General features: G+C 40.1%; 1 protein-coding gene across 9 annotated transcripts in view; it reads right to left on the reverse strand.

Annotated features, from left to right (window-relative positions):
* RPGRIP1L (RPGRIP1 like) overlaps nucleotides 1-17,783 on the reverse strand; it is a 122,978-nt gene that overhangs the window by 20,786 nt on the left and 84,409 nt on the right. For 2 of the 9 annotated variants that reach the window (XM_042918164.1, XM_042918163.1), the window contains 3 exons: nucleotides 13,508-13,641; nucleotides 11,349-11,494; nucleotides 7,270-7,798 (listed from right to left, as the gene is read on the reverse strand). In XM_042918164.1, the coding sequence (XP_042774098.1) occupies nucleotides 7,712-7,798; nucleotides 11,349-11,494; nucleotides 13,508-13,641 (367 nt within the window). In that variant the 3' untranslated portion in view covers nucleotides 7,270-7,711. Of the gene's footprint in view, nucleotides 1-1,077; nucleotides 1,200-7,110; nucleotides 7,147-7,269; nucleotides 7,803-11,318; nucleotides 11,495-13,507; nucleotides 13,642-16,151; nucleotides 16,258-17,783 lie in introns of those variants that run through there. The other 7 variants (XM_042918165.1, XM_042918166.1, XM_042918167.1 and 4 more) reach the window with 7 other exon arrangements.

Raw genomic sequence — 17,783 nt, forward strand, 5'->3', positions numbered from 1 at the left:
TGTGATAAGACAATGTTGTTGGTTTGCATTATTTTTATTTGAAAGAATTTATTGAAAATTTCTCGGTGATCTCACATATGGCCAATTTTCATGAATGTTCCACATGTATTTGAAAAGAAGAAATATTCTCTTTCATAAGGGTAAAGGGTTCAATATGTATTCATAAGATCTACCTTGGGATTATGTTGTTTAGATTATATATGTGTGTGTGAGTGTGTGTGTATAATTTCTTTTCCAATCTGCCCTGTCTTGAACTGAGAGTTGATCTATAGTCTGTTCTAATTAATGTACTTCCGTGTGTTTCTCTTATCTCCTGTATTTATGCCTTATGAAGGTTGCTGCTGTGTTATTTGATGCACAGTTATTGATACCATTTGTATCTTCACGGTGAAGTACGGCCTTCACTATTATTAAAGTGTCCTTCTTTGTCTCATTAAGCACTTTTCCCTTCACGAATTTCGTCTTGTCAGATATCAAGTTCACAATCCTGGCTTGCTTTATGTGCACTTGTCTGGCATAGTTTGGCCCATCATTTAAATTTTATTGCACTTTGTTTTCGAAGTATCTCTTATAGTATAGAGTTGAGTTTTGTCTTATAAGACAATCTGAAAATAGTTTTCTTTTCACAAGTTTGTTCAGACCATTCGCACTTATGGTTACAACTTAAATACTTGATCTTAGCCCTGTCTGATTATCTTGTGTTGCATTTACTATGGATATTTACCATGTGGTTTTCATTCTCTGGTTTGTTTTCTTTGCTTTTTAATAAAAAAAAAATGTTGGTGATTAAAATGACTTGTGTTTTTGTTTTAGTAGTTATCTAATATATTTATATAATGCTCATGTTTTCTTTATTTAGGTTTCTACTATGTGGTTTGTCTGCTTTACATGGTGTCTTTGGTCCTTACCTATAATCTATGTGAAGTTAATGAGTTTATGTTACTTTTCCATTTTTTCCCCTTTTTCTCTAACTAGAAAAAATTATCTACTTCATCAGAGCACATAACTTCTATATACTATTCTTGGTATATATATTGGTAGGTAGAAGATCTGTAGTAAAATATAGTTCATGCTTACCACTAGTTCTAACAGTTTCTTCATTCACATCTTAGTTGGATGAAGGTGTTCTTCTAATAGATTCCTCACAAAGAGCTCGAGTACAATATTCCCTGAATTCTTGCATGTCTGCAATTGTTTTTCTGTAAACAAGCACATGAAAAGATGCTCAATGTCATTAGGGAAATACAAATCAAAACCATGATGAGATACCAATTCACACTCCTAAGAATGGCTATTAAAAATGGAAAGGGGAGAGTAACGCATGTTGCAAGGATGTGGAGAAATTGGAATCCTTGTATACTGCTAGTGTGAATGTAAAATGGTTCATTTCTTGTAGGAAACACATCCTCAAAAAGTTAAACATACGATTATCACATGACCCGCTTTGACCTACACCCAAAAGAGTTGAAAATAGGTACTCAAGCAAATCCTTGCACCAAAAATGTTCACAGCGGCACTATTCACAGTAGTCCAAAGGTAGAGACAACCCAAGTGTCCATCACTGGAGGAATGGGTAAACAAATTTTGATTATCCATCCAATGGAAGGTTATTCAGCCATAGATAGGAATGAAGTACTGATCCATGCTCCAATGGGGACGAACCTTGAAAACCAGTATGCTAAGTGAAAGAAGGCAAACAGGGTTACATATTGTATTACTCCATATTGTGTGAAATATGCAAAATAGGCAAGTACATAGAAACAGAAAGCAGATTGGTGGTTGCCAAGGGCTGGGGAGGGGGCTGATAGGGTATACAGGGTATACTTAATGTATACAGGGTTTCATTTTGGAGTGATGAAGTGTTCTAGAACTAGATAGAACAACATTGTGAATATACTAAATGCCACTGAATTGTTCCCTTTAAAATAGTTAATTTTGTGTTATATGAATTTCACCATGATGAAAATTGTTCTTCTATAGCCTTGATATTTGAAAGATTAGCTGAGTTGAACTAAAAATCGTTGGTTCACACTTTACCTTGGTAAGACTATTTCACCAAGGCATTGCTTCCTAAGTTGCTCTTGAGAAACCTAATGCCAACCTGACTTCATTTTCATTATAAAAGACTTGTTCTGATTTGTTTTTCCCTGATAATGAGTGATGAGATACCACTTCACACCTGTCAGAATGGCTAAAATTAACAGCTCAGGAAACAACAAATGTTGGTGAGGATTCAGAGAAAGGGGAACACTTTTGCACTGTTGGTGGGAATGCAGACTGGTACAGTCACTCTGGAAAACAGTATGGAAGTTCCTCAAAAAAATGAAATAAAGAACTACCCTACAACCCAGCAATTGTACTACTAGGAATTTATCTAAAGGGTACGAAAATGCTGATTCAAAGGGGCACATGCACCCCAATGTTTATAGCAGTGTTATCAATAATAGCCAAATTATGGAAAGAACCCACGTGTCCATTGATGGATGGATAAAGAAGATGTGGTATATATACAATAGAATACTACTCAGCGATGAAAAAGAATGAATCTTGCCATCTACAACAATGTGGATGGAACTAGAGTGTATTATGCTAAGCGAAAGAAGTCAAAGACAGATATCATATGATTTCACTCGTATGTTGAATGTGAGAAACACAACAGATGAACATAGGGGAAGGGAAGGAAAAATAAGATAAAAACAGAGAGGGAGGCAAACCATAAGAGACTCTTAAATACAAAGAATAAACTGGGGGTTGCTGGAGGGGCGGTGGGTGGGGGGATGGGTTGGGTGGGTGATGGGCATTGGGTAGAGCATTTTTTTGGATGAGCACTGGGTGTTATATGTAAGAGATGTATCACTGGGTTCTACTCCTGAAGCCAAGACTGCCCTGTATGTTGACTAACTTGAATTTAAGTTTAAATTAAATACATACATACATACATACATACTTGCTTTTTTTGCCTAGAGGACCAGAAAGGATTATTTTGTCTTTATTTTGGCTTTAATGTCTAGTTGTTTTATTAAGATACATTTCAGAGTTGACTATTTAGAAGCAATTTTCCTCCATGGTGGGCCCTTTCAATGTGTAGATTCAGGTCTACTTTTACTTCAGGAAAGCTTTCTTGAATTATAGTATTATATATTTGTCCTACTTCACTATTTTCTCATTGGCATCTGTAACTGCACTTATGTTTGCCTATTATCTGTCTCTCATTTTCTCATGGGATCTTTTTGCCTCTTTCATTTTCTTGGCTCCTTCCATTTCTACCCATTACCTTCCATCGTCGACTTTCAGCCATATTTATTTTCTCTCAGGTACCTTCTAGTTCAGTCATTTCAAGGTTAAGTTTTCGTTTCTTTCCTAACATCAGTTCCCATTAGTTCCAGTTTGTCAGTTTCTATTTTGGGTTTTTAAATCCCTGATCTACGTCTTCTCCCAGCATCTGCAATTGCTTGTTTAATGGTAATTAATTCATGTTGGAATATGGTATTATATTTTCTTTTGCATCAGGGCTGGTTTTCTTTATGCCTTCTGGAGTTTGTCATTTACTGAAGTTTTTCTTAAGCTTAAAAAAAAGTTGAAGTAGCACGTAAATTTAGTAAAGTAGATAAGCTGATAACCTGATGCTTCACTTTCCCCTTGCTCTGACCTTAATCCACTGTCATCAAGAATCTATCACATACCAGAGCTTATCACACCATTTGCCATAAATACTGTCATCCTTTTTACCATCTGATTAGTCAGTGACCCCTTTTCAGAGTCCCATCCTAATGTTCTGCTTTCTAGGGCCACTCCTAGTACTTACTTTCAGCCTGGGTGCCCCCAAAGCAGGGCCCGGAACAAGGACTTGGCATGTGGGAATTTTATTTGGGAAATGACCCCAGAATTTAGGAGGGACTGGGAGAAATGAAACGGAAAAGCCAATGCAAAGTTGTATTGGCAAGCTGATCATTTCTGTGAGTGATGGGGCTTGTTCCTGCCGGATCCCTATAGAATGTACTTCAGAACTGTCTGCCAGAGGCATGGAGAGGGGAGTATTTATCCACTGGTTCCTGGCTCCCATTGGTCAAGTCCCCTGGGGTGGTTTGTGAATAAAGGAGGGAGAAGAGGTAGGGCCCAAGAAGGGTTTAATACCATTTTCTAATGGCTTCCAGAGTCTCAGCTAAGTCAGCTCTCAGTCTTAGTGTTGTCTTAGGTCTCCGACTGCTTTTAAGACTTTTTTTTTCCTTTGGTTTTCAGCAGTTTTTCAAGGATGTGTCTTCAGTGATTTTGTGTTTACCAAGCCTGGGCATACAGAATGAGGTCATTCTTGTATCTGTGCCTCATATGTATTCTGAAAAAGTCTTAGTCATTATCTCTTGGAATATTGATTCTAATCCTCTTTTTCCTCTCCTGGGACTTCAATTATAGGTACAACTTTCCATACATTCCTATGTCTTGTAATACCCACCCTCCCCTTTTTTGGTTACTTTCCATGCATCAGAATGGATTTTTTAAAAATTTCTTTTAATGTTTATTTATTTTTGAGAGAGAGAGAGAGACAGAGTGTGAGTAGGGGAGGGGCAGAGAGAGACAGAGGGAGACACAGAATCCGGATCAGGCTCCAGGCTCGGAGCTGTCAGCACACAGCCTGACATGGGGCTTGAACTCATGAACTGAGAGATTGTGACCTGAGCTGAAGTTGTACGCTTAACCGACTGAGCCACCCAGGTGCCCAAGAATGGATATTTTTTTTAAAAAGATGAAATATCTGTATTTTTCTTCATGTTTATTTGTTTTGAGAGAGAGAGTGAGAGAGAGAGCGTGCACATGTGCGTGTGTGGGGAGAGGCAGAGAGGGAGAGAGAATCCCAAGCAGGCTCTGTGCTAAGAGCACAGAGCCTGATACAGGGCTCGATTTCATGAACCATGAGATCAGGGCCTGAGGCAAAATCAAGAATCAGATGCATAATTGACTGAGCCACCCATGTGCCCCGGAATAAATATTTTTTTAAAATAAATTTTTTCACAGTTCAATAAGTCATCTTTCAGTGTCTGATTTGCTGTTAGACTCACCTGGTGAATTCTTAATTTATTTGTAATTTTCATTTATAAAATTTCCAGTTGGTTTCAGTCAAGAACATCCATTTCCATGTCAAATTTCTTAAGATTGTCTTTTAACTCTATTAACATATTAAACATTTTTTTTTTTGAGGTTCATGGATGATGACTCCTTTTTCTGATTTACTTGAGGCAATTTCACTTGTTTGTTGTCTTAGTCTTCGGTCACATGATCTTGTCTCTTCACGTGCCTAGTTTTTTTTTTTTTAATGTGTACTAAACATTGTACGTAAAAAATGCAGGAATGATTTGAGCCTGAAGGATTTACTGGGGGCTCTCAATTCTTGTCTTTGGTGGACTCTAAATTTCCAATTTTTGTTCTTCAAAGTCCCATGAATCTGTTGAAAGCTCTGTTCAGCTTCTCACTCATGCTTTCAAATTGGCAGATGCCTCTAGAAGCAAATTGGCTTTAATGCCTGGCTCACCTTCTGGTTTTCCTCTGTTCCCACATCTTGTTCCTGTGAGTTCCTATAGCCGAGGTAGCTGGTGGCATTTTGATGTTTCCAAACACTTCATATATAATATGTGTGTGTGTATATAAAGTCAGATTTTCTACTTGTTCTCACAGGAAGGCTAATCCAAACCATCAAATTCATCATTAGGTTTCTTTTTCTCTTCTCATGCAATATGGATACAGGGCAGTTTAAGTAAAACTGATTTGTTTCGGATTTTCCTGGACAGGCCAGAGAGGATAATCCAATAGACCGGGAAGAGGTTTGGGTAGCTTACAGGGTTTCTTAGCTCAAGACTATCCTCTTCTGTGGCTGCAGTGAAGCTTCTTTAATAAATTATTTCTTTTTAATGATAATACCATTTAGTGATACTATCTTGTTTCATTGGGGCCCATAGTTTCAGCTGGTTCTTTCTTTCATTTCACTATCACGTCTCCAAGGATACCTCCCCATGTCAAAGTGCTTCCCTCTCTTCCAGATGTCTTCCCAAGGTTACTACCTCTGGTCCTATGTACTTCTCAAGCACCTTTCTTTCATTTTTCCAGTAGCTAATAACTGCCCCACCAGGCCTTGGACATGTTCTCAGCATTTCCCCACTCAGCATGCCCTCGCCCTACTGAGGGACCTTGAGTTGATGCTGTCTGAGTTCTGCTGCCACTAGAATCCTGTCACACTCACTTCTCTTATGCTCAGCCCTTGCCTTGCTCCTCCTCTAGTGTGGGCTTCTGAGCTGAGGTTTATTTCCTCCACTCACATGTAAGGTGAAGTCCGTAGAACTTTCTTTCTCCTAGTTATGTAGTAGGAACGGGTAATTTCTTGTCCTATTAGGATGCAGAACAATAATAACACATCTTTTTAACTTTTTGATAGGATTGTGTTTTAATTATCCTTTTACTGCTTTCTAATTTTACTGCATTTGCTTAGAGAAACAGTCCACAAGATTTCAATTCTTTGGAAATTGAGACTTCCTTTGTGGCTGAGTACATGGTTGATTTTTTTTTTTTAATTTTCCATTTGCATTCTATATTTGCTTGAGGTTGGCAAACATATTAAGCACATCCTCTAGACTTAAAAAAAAAAACACCACCTTTTTTGATTTATCACTCTCTGAGAATTAAAATCTAGTAAAACTCATGTGGCCGCAATATTTTGTCCGCAGTTTCGTCAGGTTGTTGCTTCATATTTTGAAGCTGTACTGTTAGGTGTGTAACTGTTCAAGTTCATTATATCTTTGACCTGTTTTCCTTTTACCGGTATAAATAGTCCTTGTCTCTCGTTTTCCACCTTGAATTCTGTTTTGTGTTACCTGGCCTCGATGTTTACACAAGACATCTATCTCTTGTTTTATAGGTTGTCTTTGCTCTCTTGGTTAGAAAAGCCTCCCTAATCTTGGGTTGTGTATAGTCTCTTCAGGTTTTTCCTTAAATTTATCTAATTTCCCCTATGGTTAATGATGGCACGTGTAACTAGGACAAAACACATTTATGCCACATAAAGCTTGATTTAATGACACATTTCCTTAAAAAAAAAAAAAAATTCCTTATGCTTCAGCTCCTTACCAGTGATTCCAGAGAGTTCCAGCCTCTGTTACTTCACTACAAAAGCAAAGACACAAAAATTAGCTTGCTGTTTGCTCAGTTTCATAATGGTTGATTAAAAGTGCCCCCCCACCCCCCCCCATCACAGTAAATTAAGAGAAGTCGTCACACAAGGGCAGGTTTTGGGAATGCCATTGGAGATGTCACAGATGCTGGTATCTAAAGAAGTAGCACCAAGAGAAGAGAAAGGAAAAAAAATGTGACTTGACTAACTAAAAACGAGTAGAGGGAGACAGGTGGGAGGAAATGTTTAGTTGAATGAATATGTGTAAACAGAACAGATGACAGAAATAGAAAGATCAAGAGGGTGAATTTGATTTATAAAGGAAACTAATGGTGCTCAGTAAAGAGAGGGGTGATGCTGTTACAGGGATGAGGAAGGTGAATCTCAACAGAGTGAGGAGGGGCAAAAGGCAGAAGACAATGCCGTCCACCACAGAAAAGAGGCCATATTCTAAGTCTGAGAGAACCAGATTTTACTTCAGAACAACTGGAGGAAAAACACAGTTTAAAGACATGAGTCAATGTTACATGGGAAACGAAAGGGTAAGAACAAAAGGTGTCACAATACCAGAGCATGGGCCCAATTTTCCAGGTTAGACTGTGAAGTGCAGTCCGCTGGTGGCTCTTCGAAATGGACGTGAAAAATCTATCTTGCAGGATAAAAGAGATTAGGATGAGGAGATGTTTTCTAATTCTGTATTTTCAGTTTTTAAAACACTTGTTTCTACATCTTTGATATTTTGGAGCTTTCCGGTTGACCTGGAGGTTGTTTTTGTTCTGAACAAAGGGGATGTAGAGATGTTTGCTCCCATTCAGGGATCTAATTAGGCATGTTGTCCAATCTATAATAAGTCACGGGTTCAGTTTTTCTTTGTCAAGGTAGTCAGAGGCCTTCAGGCATGAGTGACTTATTGAAATGTACTCTCATAGTTAGGGATGAATTATTATCCTGATATTGTCAATCACTCAATAATTTTATATCCCCAGAGCTCTCCCTTGGTTGTTTTGTACCACACAAAGACGACACTTTATTCTCATATTTGTTCACAGACATGATAACACATTTTTGTATCCAGTGAAGAAGGAAATCCTTCTAAATGCAGCAAGAGTGGCAGTCTGACTAAAAAAAGTTATTTTCCATATCCACAAAAATGTTAATCAGATTCTTGTCAGAACATGTGTAAGAAGTGGTTTTCATTGTCACAGCTCTTGATGTCAGATTACTAAAATAATTTATGTTTTGTTGCAGGGAACATGGGTGTGAGCAGAAACCCCCAAGTCACGTGACCACTTCTGAGCCTACTCTTCTTCCCAACACATAGAAATGATCTGTGTTTCGTGGTACCGAGTGAACGGCGGGAATGGCGGAATTTCAACATGGCTGTTCTTTATTTGATTAAATATATTCTCTATTTATTCTTAAAAAAAACTAATTTAAGTTAAATGGCAATAAACCATGATAATTTGGAAAACATGTTGAAATTGAGAGTGAAGAGAAATGTTCTGTATGTCAACCACACTGTAAACCATAAAACTTATTTTTGTCAACTGCTTCTCATGACAGTGGCTGGGAATTTGACATTTCTACTACAGTAGGCAGAAAATCATGTAAAAGACACTCTCCCACATACCACATCACATCTCTATTTATATTTCCAAACTAAAAGCATTACAGCCCCGGAAAGTGCTGAGTGGACTGTGTACGTTTACACCAAGGGCTGGAAGTTCACAGAAGCGTGGCCTTAAACTGGTGTATTTGTGTGGCAAGGCCCGTGTTGGCACCCCTGCCCGCACCCTGTCCCCCAAGCCATACTGAATGGAACAGGCCTGGCTCGCCAAGAGAAAACCGTTGCTCCATAATCCAAAAGGCGATGAACTTTTTTCAGTGAACTCTGGTCAGTGCGAGACAGGATAAAAAACTCTTCTCGAACTGATTCCGAAACCCACTTGAAGCACCCCCATGATGGCATTCAGTACGACTTACCCACTTGAAAATGTGTCAGCAGCTATTCAATTACTTAAGAAAAGGAGACTTGTAAAAATTTACGTGGTTGCAAGGTGAAATTTTTTAAGGCTAGAAAAGAGACCTTTGATAATCTATACAAGCAAATGTGAATGTGACAGAAACACGGCTGGTTCTCTAATCGTGTCTGAGGTATACATTCCACCCGACTGACGAGGTCTCAGAAGATTCCTGATAAAAACTCCCCCTTTCCACTTAAAGATCATAAGAAGTCAGCGCGGTCCGGTTCTTTTCCCCGCAGAAAGGGTATTTAGTTTGGGATGTAACGTTTTAAAACAATAATACAAACCTCCTGGGAGAATACCACAATAAATGTCTCAAAAACCACTCAGTTAATCCCAGGGTATAATCCGGCTGTTTTAAATTACTGCAGGGAATATTATGGGCCTTAATGACACCGTAACTGCATGAAGCCAAAGAAAGCTAGAAAGAGAGGCCAAAAAGATGAGCTCAGAGCCAGCTGAAGTGACAACAAACATGTGGCTGTTTACTAGGATTGGAGAGGTTTAGTCTGCAGATGTTTGCGGTCTCTAGAAGGTTCCAGAGGAATGAGTTATTATGAAGATTTGCAGAGTCTGATGAGAGCAAGATTCTTCTTGGAGATGGCGGGCCCCAGACAGGGAGGCCCAATGGTAGAGACAGAATTTATAGATTTCTGCGGTCAGATCGTACTCTACTGGTCCCACAATGTACATCAACAAATTAATATTGTACGGATGTCATTTCAAAGCCTCCTAAAGACGAGAGTCATTATTGAAGCCATTAGAGCACAGATGGTTCAAACTATATGCAGATATTCATACTTGCATTTTTGCATTATAGCTGCTTTTTTTTTTCTGTTGAACTGTAATGAATTGTCTCATAATCTATTCCATCTTCTTGCCATTAGCAGGCTTTGAATGTTCACAAATAGGAGCAAAGAACTCATTTTCCAGAGCTTTAATCACACAAAGAGGGAATGCCTAATTCTCTAAATGAAATGGTCTGTGATCACTGAAGCAGAGATTTAATATATCACGGCAAATTAGGTAGATTTTAATAAATTACTTATCTCCCTGAATACTTTACATATGCTTAAGAAGGAACATAGCCTGTTTGCAAACAGTGAAAACCCACAGCCTATAAAAATCCTTTGAAGAAAATGACAAATAAAAAAGTAAATTAAAAAATGAAATGCATTATATCCTAGACCTCTAGAGACAATTCCTTTGCAGCATTGATTCACGGCTCCATTAAAAATATCAATTAAATCCTTCAGTGAGATTGGGTAAAAGCTAGAAAATTAACTTTCGGAGCGGCTTTTCGAGGATCTGGTTATCCAGATCCACCCCACCTTTGTACAAGGCTTGATGTAAATTTTAAAAAATGATAAAAAAAAGATATTCCTTTCAGGTCTAACTAAGCATATCAGAATGTGAACCATACTTTTAATAATTTTTTTCCTATGTCATAAGCTAAGTTTTCAAAGTATAAATTTCACGTCCCTGGATCCCGTATCACCATCGTAAATACATAAAAACCATACAAACGGGAAGAACTGTGATTTTTAAGAAAGAAAACCAAAAACTTGAAGTAATTTCAGAAGTTGGTGCCGAGTCTCCTTCTTTATATTTAATTGATAGAAACTGCATGCATCAAAGAAAATGCATACTGAGCTTTAATGTGCATAAAATGGATATTAGCATTTTAAAGAGGAAGATTAACACATTAATCCAAGTAATTTTCATATATTGCTTCTAATAAAATCTTCACAGTATAAAACTCTTAATGAGGCTAATCGTAGGCATTCCATTTAGTGGGACGATTAGGGATAACATAAAAGTGTGTCTTTTTCCTAGGTTTTCTCAGATTTATCCTTTTTGCTTATTACAAATAAAAATGGGAATTGCATGTCAGTTCTTCATAAGAAAGTGTTGAAAATGCAAATGGGCTTTCTCATGCTATCATGTAGGTATGAATTATTGAGGAGGCACTGCCCATGGTGGAGAACTGAAGTCCCGAGGGGTGGCAGTCGTGGGAAGGAGGGAGTAGCAAAATAAACAAATGAAAAAGTATACAAAACTTGAACACTGCCGACCCGGACCTCCCCCTCCCCGCGTCCCATGAATTATAGATTATATACACCAGAGTGATTACAAAGATCTCATCTCAGGGCTTTCATGTGAGTGTTTACTCGGGAGGAGGAGATGCCTCTGGAGCGGCTTCTTTCAGCCTCCAGGTCCTCTCTGTGCTGCTCGTAGACAGACCGTAGGGCCTGGAGTGCTTCGACTGTGACCCTGAGCTTGCCAATGCCTCCACCGTCTGCCCGTGCATCCAGAACTAGGGAGAAAAATAGCAGAAGAGTATGAATATCACTCACCCGATTTTTTTCTTCAGATAGGCCACATGAGACAGGAGTTGAAAAGACGAAAACAGGGGCGCTGGGGCGGCTCAGTCAGTTAAGCGGCCGCCTCTCGATTTCGGCTCAGGTCATGGTCTCAAGGTTCGCGGGATCGAGCCCTAATAGGCTCTGCACTGACAGCGCGGGGCCTGCTTGGGTCTCTCTCTCTCTCTCTCTCTCTCTCTCTCTCTCTCTGCCCTTCCCCCACTCATGCGGCGCACACCCTCTCCCTCTCTCTCAAAATAAACAAACTTAAAAAAAAAAAAAAGAAAAGGCGAAAACAGCTTTATAAGAGTCCAAAGTTCACTGGCATCTCAGAAATCTAAAACTTAAAGCCTGTCATGTGTGTCTGAAGAGACACATTTCAGGTCTATCACATGTGTACATACATGTTGTTTGTGGACTTAAGACTCATGATCTATCCTGAAGTTTACCTAGTGGAAAGGCTGGAAGAAAACGATTCGCACATAGGATCGGAATTTCTAAGCTAGAATAAAGAAAGCCTAAAAGGGATAACATACGACAATTCCAAATCCTTGTTTTGAGGAAACCTTTAAACGCAACTTGGTATACAAAGCCTCAGGTTGACCTGAGCAGACCGGGAGGTCACAGGGCCCAAGCGGTCCCCAGCTCGGTCCCCTGAGTTTACACCTCTCCGTTGGGACTCCTCGCTGCTTTGTCTGGCACAGAACCCAGCGTTAGAATCCTGACCTGGCCAGTGTTTAAGGGTTTGCCTCTCTTTCAAAACATGGCCACAGTAGCTGCGTCAGATGAGTATGGCCATACGGGGACTCTCAGAATGAGAGGATGGGTCGCGAGACAAAACTGACTGCAGAAAGGAGTAAGAACATACAGCAGAGATAATTTTCCTCATTTTTGTCAGACTCTCTTGGTTCTGGTTGTCTGTAAGAGGGTTTAGGGCAACATTTTAATCTTCTCATCCTTTTTTTCTTTTTTTCTGTGCTACACGAAGTTGTGACAAACTGTCACGTGATATGTGTGGTTTATGAGGATTTCCCAGGATAGGTTTCCGATTCGGTTAATTATTTGGCTTGATCTGGACTTCTGATCTTGATCTTCTAGCACATTCTCAGGACAGGCGGCCTGACGTGTGAACCGCAGATGAACTCTGGTGTAACAGAGTGTTTGGCACTTAAGAGGTGCTCAAATAAGTGTTCATTTAATGCATGAATAAAGGAGTAAACAAGCCACGGACAGCTTCCCAGACATGGCTCCGCTAACGTGACCAAGGAGACCAGAGCTCGGCCTCCGTTCTCCATTTACCGTGAACAACCCAGGCCATCCTCGGTATGGTTTTTAAAAGTCTGATTCATAAAGCACAATTCCTTCAGCATGTTCTAAATACGTTCTGTAAGGATACAGAGGGTAGAAAGTAAGCACCGATGGGACTCATGCCTCTGAGGTGAAAATCCAGGAGAGTACATTTTGTCAGGAATCCTCTCCGCCTCCCTGAATCCTGCTAGGAGATAAGTGACTGGTACCGCTTGGAGTTATCTGCAGTGGCTCCATCACTGGATTGTGACAACGAATTAAAGAGAAGCCTTGCAAAAGACACCATAATGATGACTCAGAATAACATGCCTTGGCCGAAATAAGGCTTGACAGCAGGAAGCTTCCATAAACAACACTAAAAACATCCAATGGCCACATTGTTGTCACACACTCACCCCTAACACTACCAAAATGAGTAATTCCTTGTGAAGCGCAATTAATTATTTTAAAATTTCTGTTGATTGAAAGGAGGGCAGAGGGGGGAGGGGAAGGGAGGGATTGTAGGGAAAAGCTTCCAGCTTCAAGAAAAAGTCAGCTTGGGTTGCAAAGGATTCAACCAGCGTGTGACTCAACGTCCCTGCAGCCAACTAAAAAGAAGGTTTTAATAAAGAATTTGGATTTCAGCAGTTGTACAAATTGAGCAATCCTTCCACCCATACCATCGATATTTTGCTCGATGATGTCTCTCCCTTCCTGAAACATGTCAGCGAGGTCAATGTCAACTATGCCAATGTCCTCACACTCCAGGTCCTGCTCATCCTCTGGAGGGTCGCTGACCACAGTGAAGCGAATGCTGAGAAGGGACAAAACGGAGAATCACCACACGGTGCGAAAAAAATCACCATGAAACACAACTCCCAAATGGGGCTTTATCACTAAGTATGAAATCTCAAAGTTTCCAATTATTCCAATAAAAAGCAAATTACATGAGGTTAGATAAGTTATTGCGTGAACTATTACAATTATTATAGCACACCCAGCCTTCAAATGAACACGAGTCCACTTTTCCAAGTGCTGATTAACACTTAACTCTAGAATCTGAGAAAATTACTAGGTAAAGAGAAGAACCAGATGTTCGCTCTAATATGCACTATCTGATCATATTTTGACACTTTTACTTTTTTTTTTAATGTTTACTTTTGAGAGAGAGAGAGACAGACAGAGCATGAGCAGGGAAGGGGCAGAGAGAGAGAGGGAGACACTGAGTCCAAAGCAGGCTCCAGGCTCTGAGCTGTCAGCACAGATCCTGACTCGGGGCTCGAACCCGCGAACCGTGAGATCACGACCTGAGCCGAAGTCGGATGCTTAACTGACTGCGCCACCCAGGTGCCCTGACACATCTATTTTTAAGTTAGAAAGATCAAGTGGAGAAGGACCAAGGAGATCAGGGCCCCGTTTTCAAAAGAAATGCAACATTTTCTATAGAAACGTACACCTTCAGAGTGACTACTAAGCAGTCTCTCCAACCATATGTGTCCGCGAAACGCAGACACGGCGCTCGCCGGGTAACATCCTGAGTCACGTCAGGTAAATGTGGTAGTTCTGCCCAAGAGCTACATGAAGTGTTTGTGTTACTTCAGCAATGTTTTAGTTCACAATCATAGCATCCAAGTTTTATTTTACTTTTAGACACATAATTGTAAGGTTCTGATGGAACTGATTTGAATTAGTGGCTTGTGCTGAGGCCAAACACACTTGGATTGACCAAATGACAGGAATTTACAGTTAAGTACTCTTTGGATATGTCTTGGCAGCATAACTTAAACCATGGATGCTCGTAAACTACCATTTTAACCATTTTCAGACCGTATCCATCCCAAATCAGATACAAGACAAGAAACTTGTTTCTTAGGTAACATTTTTAGATGAAATTCTAAGTCTCCGAGAAATCATGCCTTGAAACATATGCACAAAGAAAATCTTTTCCAAACGCTTATAGGTAAACATGATAGTATTTAACTAACTTGCTGAAAATAAGTATTCAACGTTTAATTCCTTTATGGAGTCCCTGTTATCAGTCAGCAATACATTTTGATTACGAATCCCTTCGGTTGAAATCAAAGGCAGTACGTATTCACACAATAATTGTCAAGAGTGCAGATGCTGGTCTGTTAAGTGGATACACTGAATGCTTTACATGATGCATAAAATAGAGGGTATTAGGATGGAGTGGTTAAGGGCACCCATTTTGAGTTCCGGTTTCTGCTTTCCTACTATTAACTTTGTGACCTCGGACACATTGCTTAACCTCTCTGATCTTGTATCTGTAGAATGGGAAGAGTTATGCCTATCTCAGGGCTCTTGCGGGCACTCAAATGAGATGATACATGTAAAGAGTGCCTGGAACATGGTAAACACAGTGTTTCCACTTTTATGACTATCATTATTAATCTACGTAGGACTGCTTAAGCTTCTACATTTCTAATGGAAGAGAAGAAGAAGACCTGGGGAATGCTCGTTTCTGTTGAGAACTGAAATTGCCAAATCATACGATGACTGTATCAGTCAAACAAGTTGATGCACACTGTACATCCACAAGGCTTACAGAAAAATAGAGGTTGTACAGATCGCACTAATATTGTTAAGTGTTATCCTCCTGTACTGTCTCATATTTAAGGATCATATCTCTATCGCTTTACAAATGCAGACCTTTACCTCCACTGAATATATTAGAATTCTGAGATAAAAAGGAAGAAAAACGAACCCTTCTAGATGCCAGAGAAATGGCTAGAAACCCACATTCAGTATTTCTTGTTTTGAATTCTACAGAGAGCCAAGTGAGATGTCAAATAGGAAATTAAGAAACTGCGAAGTCAAGCTTTAAAAAGGAAAGAAGGTGCACTAATGTAAAAGCCACAGTCTGGCTTAGTTTAAACTGTACAGAAGACATCTTACGTCTCAGCTTTAAGCCAAAACAGAGTGGACACCTTGTTTTGCGTCCCGAAGAGGACCCAGTCTGAGGACCGGGACAGACACAGGGGGGAGATGCCAAGTACCCACGTGGAGGTGAGACGGGAAGCGACACACGGGCTGCTTCTGCCTCTTCTTCCTCCCTCTCCTCCTGCAAAACTCTCCCTTTCCCAGCGAAATCTGCCTTGCTAACCCCTCTGCCGGGTCCTAGACGCAGACCTCTATGTCTTCCTGTGTGCCTGGAGCTCCCTCTGCCTGGAATGAATGGTGTTCCTGAGGCTGTTCATGACCTGACTGGGTTCTCTCATCCCTCACTATCCAGCTTTTTGTCACCTCCTTAGATCTGCCTTCATCGTTCTATTCTAACTTGTTTAACTTTCTCTTTGTACTTATTGTAATATGTAATCGGTTTACTTGTTGGTGTCTGCCTTCCTCAGTGGGATGTAAACTCTGTTTAAGTTCAGGGACTTCACCTTGTCCAGCATTTAGCTCCTGACACCTATATAGGAGATTATAAACGGTTTTTGAATTACTACATGAATTGCAAAATGGACGATCCTACTGAAGGCTGGCTCATCTGAAGAAGGCTTACTGGAGAAGGCGGGCCCTGGGCTGGACATCAAGATTTAGACCTCAAATGTCACTTGCTGTTATTGAGGAAATCAGAAAGCACTAAAGCTCCTTAAATCGTGTAATATTTTTGATTCTTTCCTCATTCTGAAATAATTCCTTTTTGTATAAAACAGGATAGAGGGGCTGAAGGGTTACCTGTGAGGGTTACATATTAGAATTCTGATGTCATGTTGGAGCTGCTCAACAGAACAGCTGAAATGAAGAAATGAAACCAAAAAAGAACTTGAAGTCAGTGTCAAAGCTAGGACTTCAAATAAATACTTTCTCTCTCTCTCTCTTTTTTAAATGTATATTTATTTTTGAGAGAGAGAGGGAGAAAGACAGAGCGTGAGTGGGGCAGGGTCAGAGAGAGAGAATCCTAAGCAGGCTTCAAGCTGTCAGCACAGAGCCCAACGTGGGGCTTGAACTCTGAACTGCGAGATCATGACCTGAGTGGAAGTCGGATGCTGAACCGACTGAGCCACCCAGGCGCCCCTCACATAAATAATTTTTAAAGTCCCACTTTAATGTGTTACCTCCATATTATTTATTTATTTTTATTTGAGAGAGAGAGAGAGAGAGAGAGAGAGAAAGAAAGAGACAGAGCATATGCATGTGGGTGGGGGGCGGAGGGGCAGAGGGAGAGAGTGAGAGAATCTCAAGCAGGATCCACGTGTGGAGCCCGATGCAGGGCTCAATCCCACAACCCTGGATCTTGACCTGAGCTGAAATCATGAGTATGACACTCAATGGACTGAGTCACCCAGGTGTTCCATTTTAAAATGACGGAATATATGCAAATATGTATGCAAATATATGCATATATATTGTATATGCAAATATAGCATGGGGCAAGATGCAAAGGTGCTGTATGTAATTCATCATCAATGTACATAATTTTATGTGTGTCAGGAAACCCTGGCCAAACTTCTCTGACTGTGGCTTTGTAAACTATCTCCAAAACTCAAGAGGGTTGCTGCTTGAGAAAATGAATTCTTATAAACTAGCAGATACTTTAAATAATGTGGGGTAATGTGACCTGTATTTATAAAAGGTGGGAACATTCATTGGAATGACAATGGTCTTTTGGCTGTGGAAACATGTAAACACAAACTCCTCCTTTTTCCTGAAGAAAAGGATACCGTCAGGGAGAAAAGTGGGCCCGGCCATTCTCTCCCATCATGGCCCCATTCCTGCCACGGAGGTTAGTGGTGCACACTTCAGAGCTGCGGGCATTTGCTGTGCCACCGTCAGCCCGCCATCACTCTGCACCCACAGTGCCTCTCTCGGTTTTTCTCAAAATGACACGAACGTTTGTGTCTCTAGGGGTCATTTAGAGAATCTGGAGAAACAAGGATGGGTCATTGGGAGTCATTACATTTATTGTGGACTTAAAAAAATTTTTAATACTAT

Source organism: Panthera leo, chromosome E2, assembly GCF_018350215.1.
Source record: "Panthera leo isolate Ple1 chromosome E2, P.leo_Ple1_pat1.1, whole genome shotgun sequence".
NCBI lineage: Eukaryota > Metazoa > Chordata > Mammalia > Carnivora > Felidae > Panthera > Panthera leo.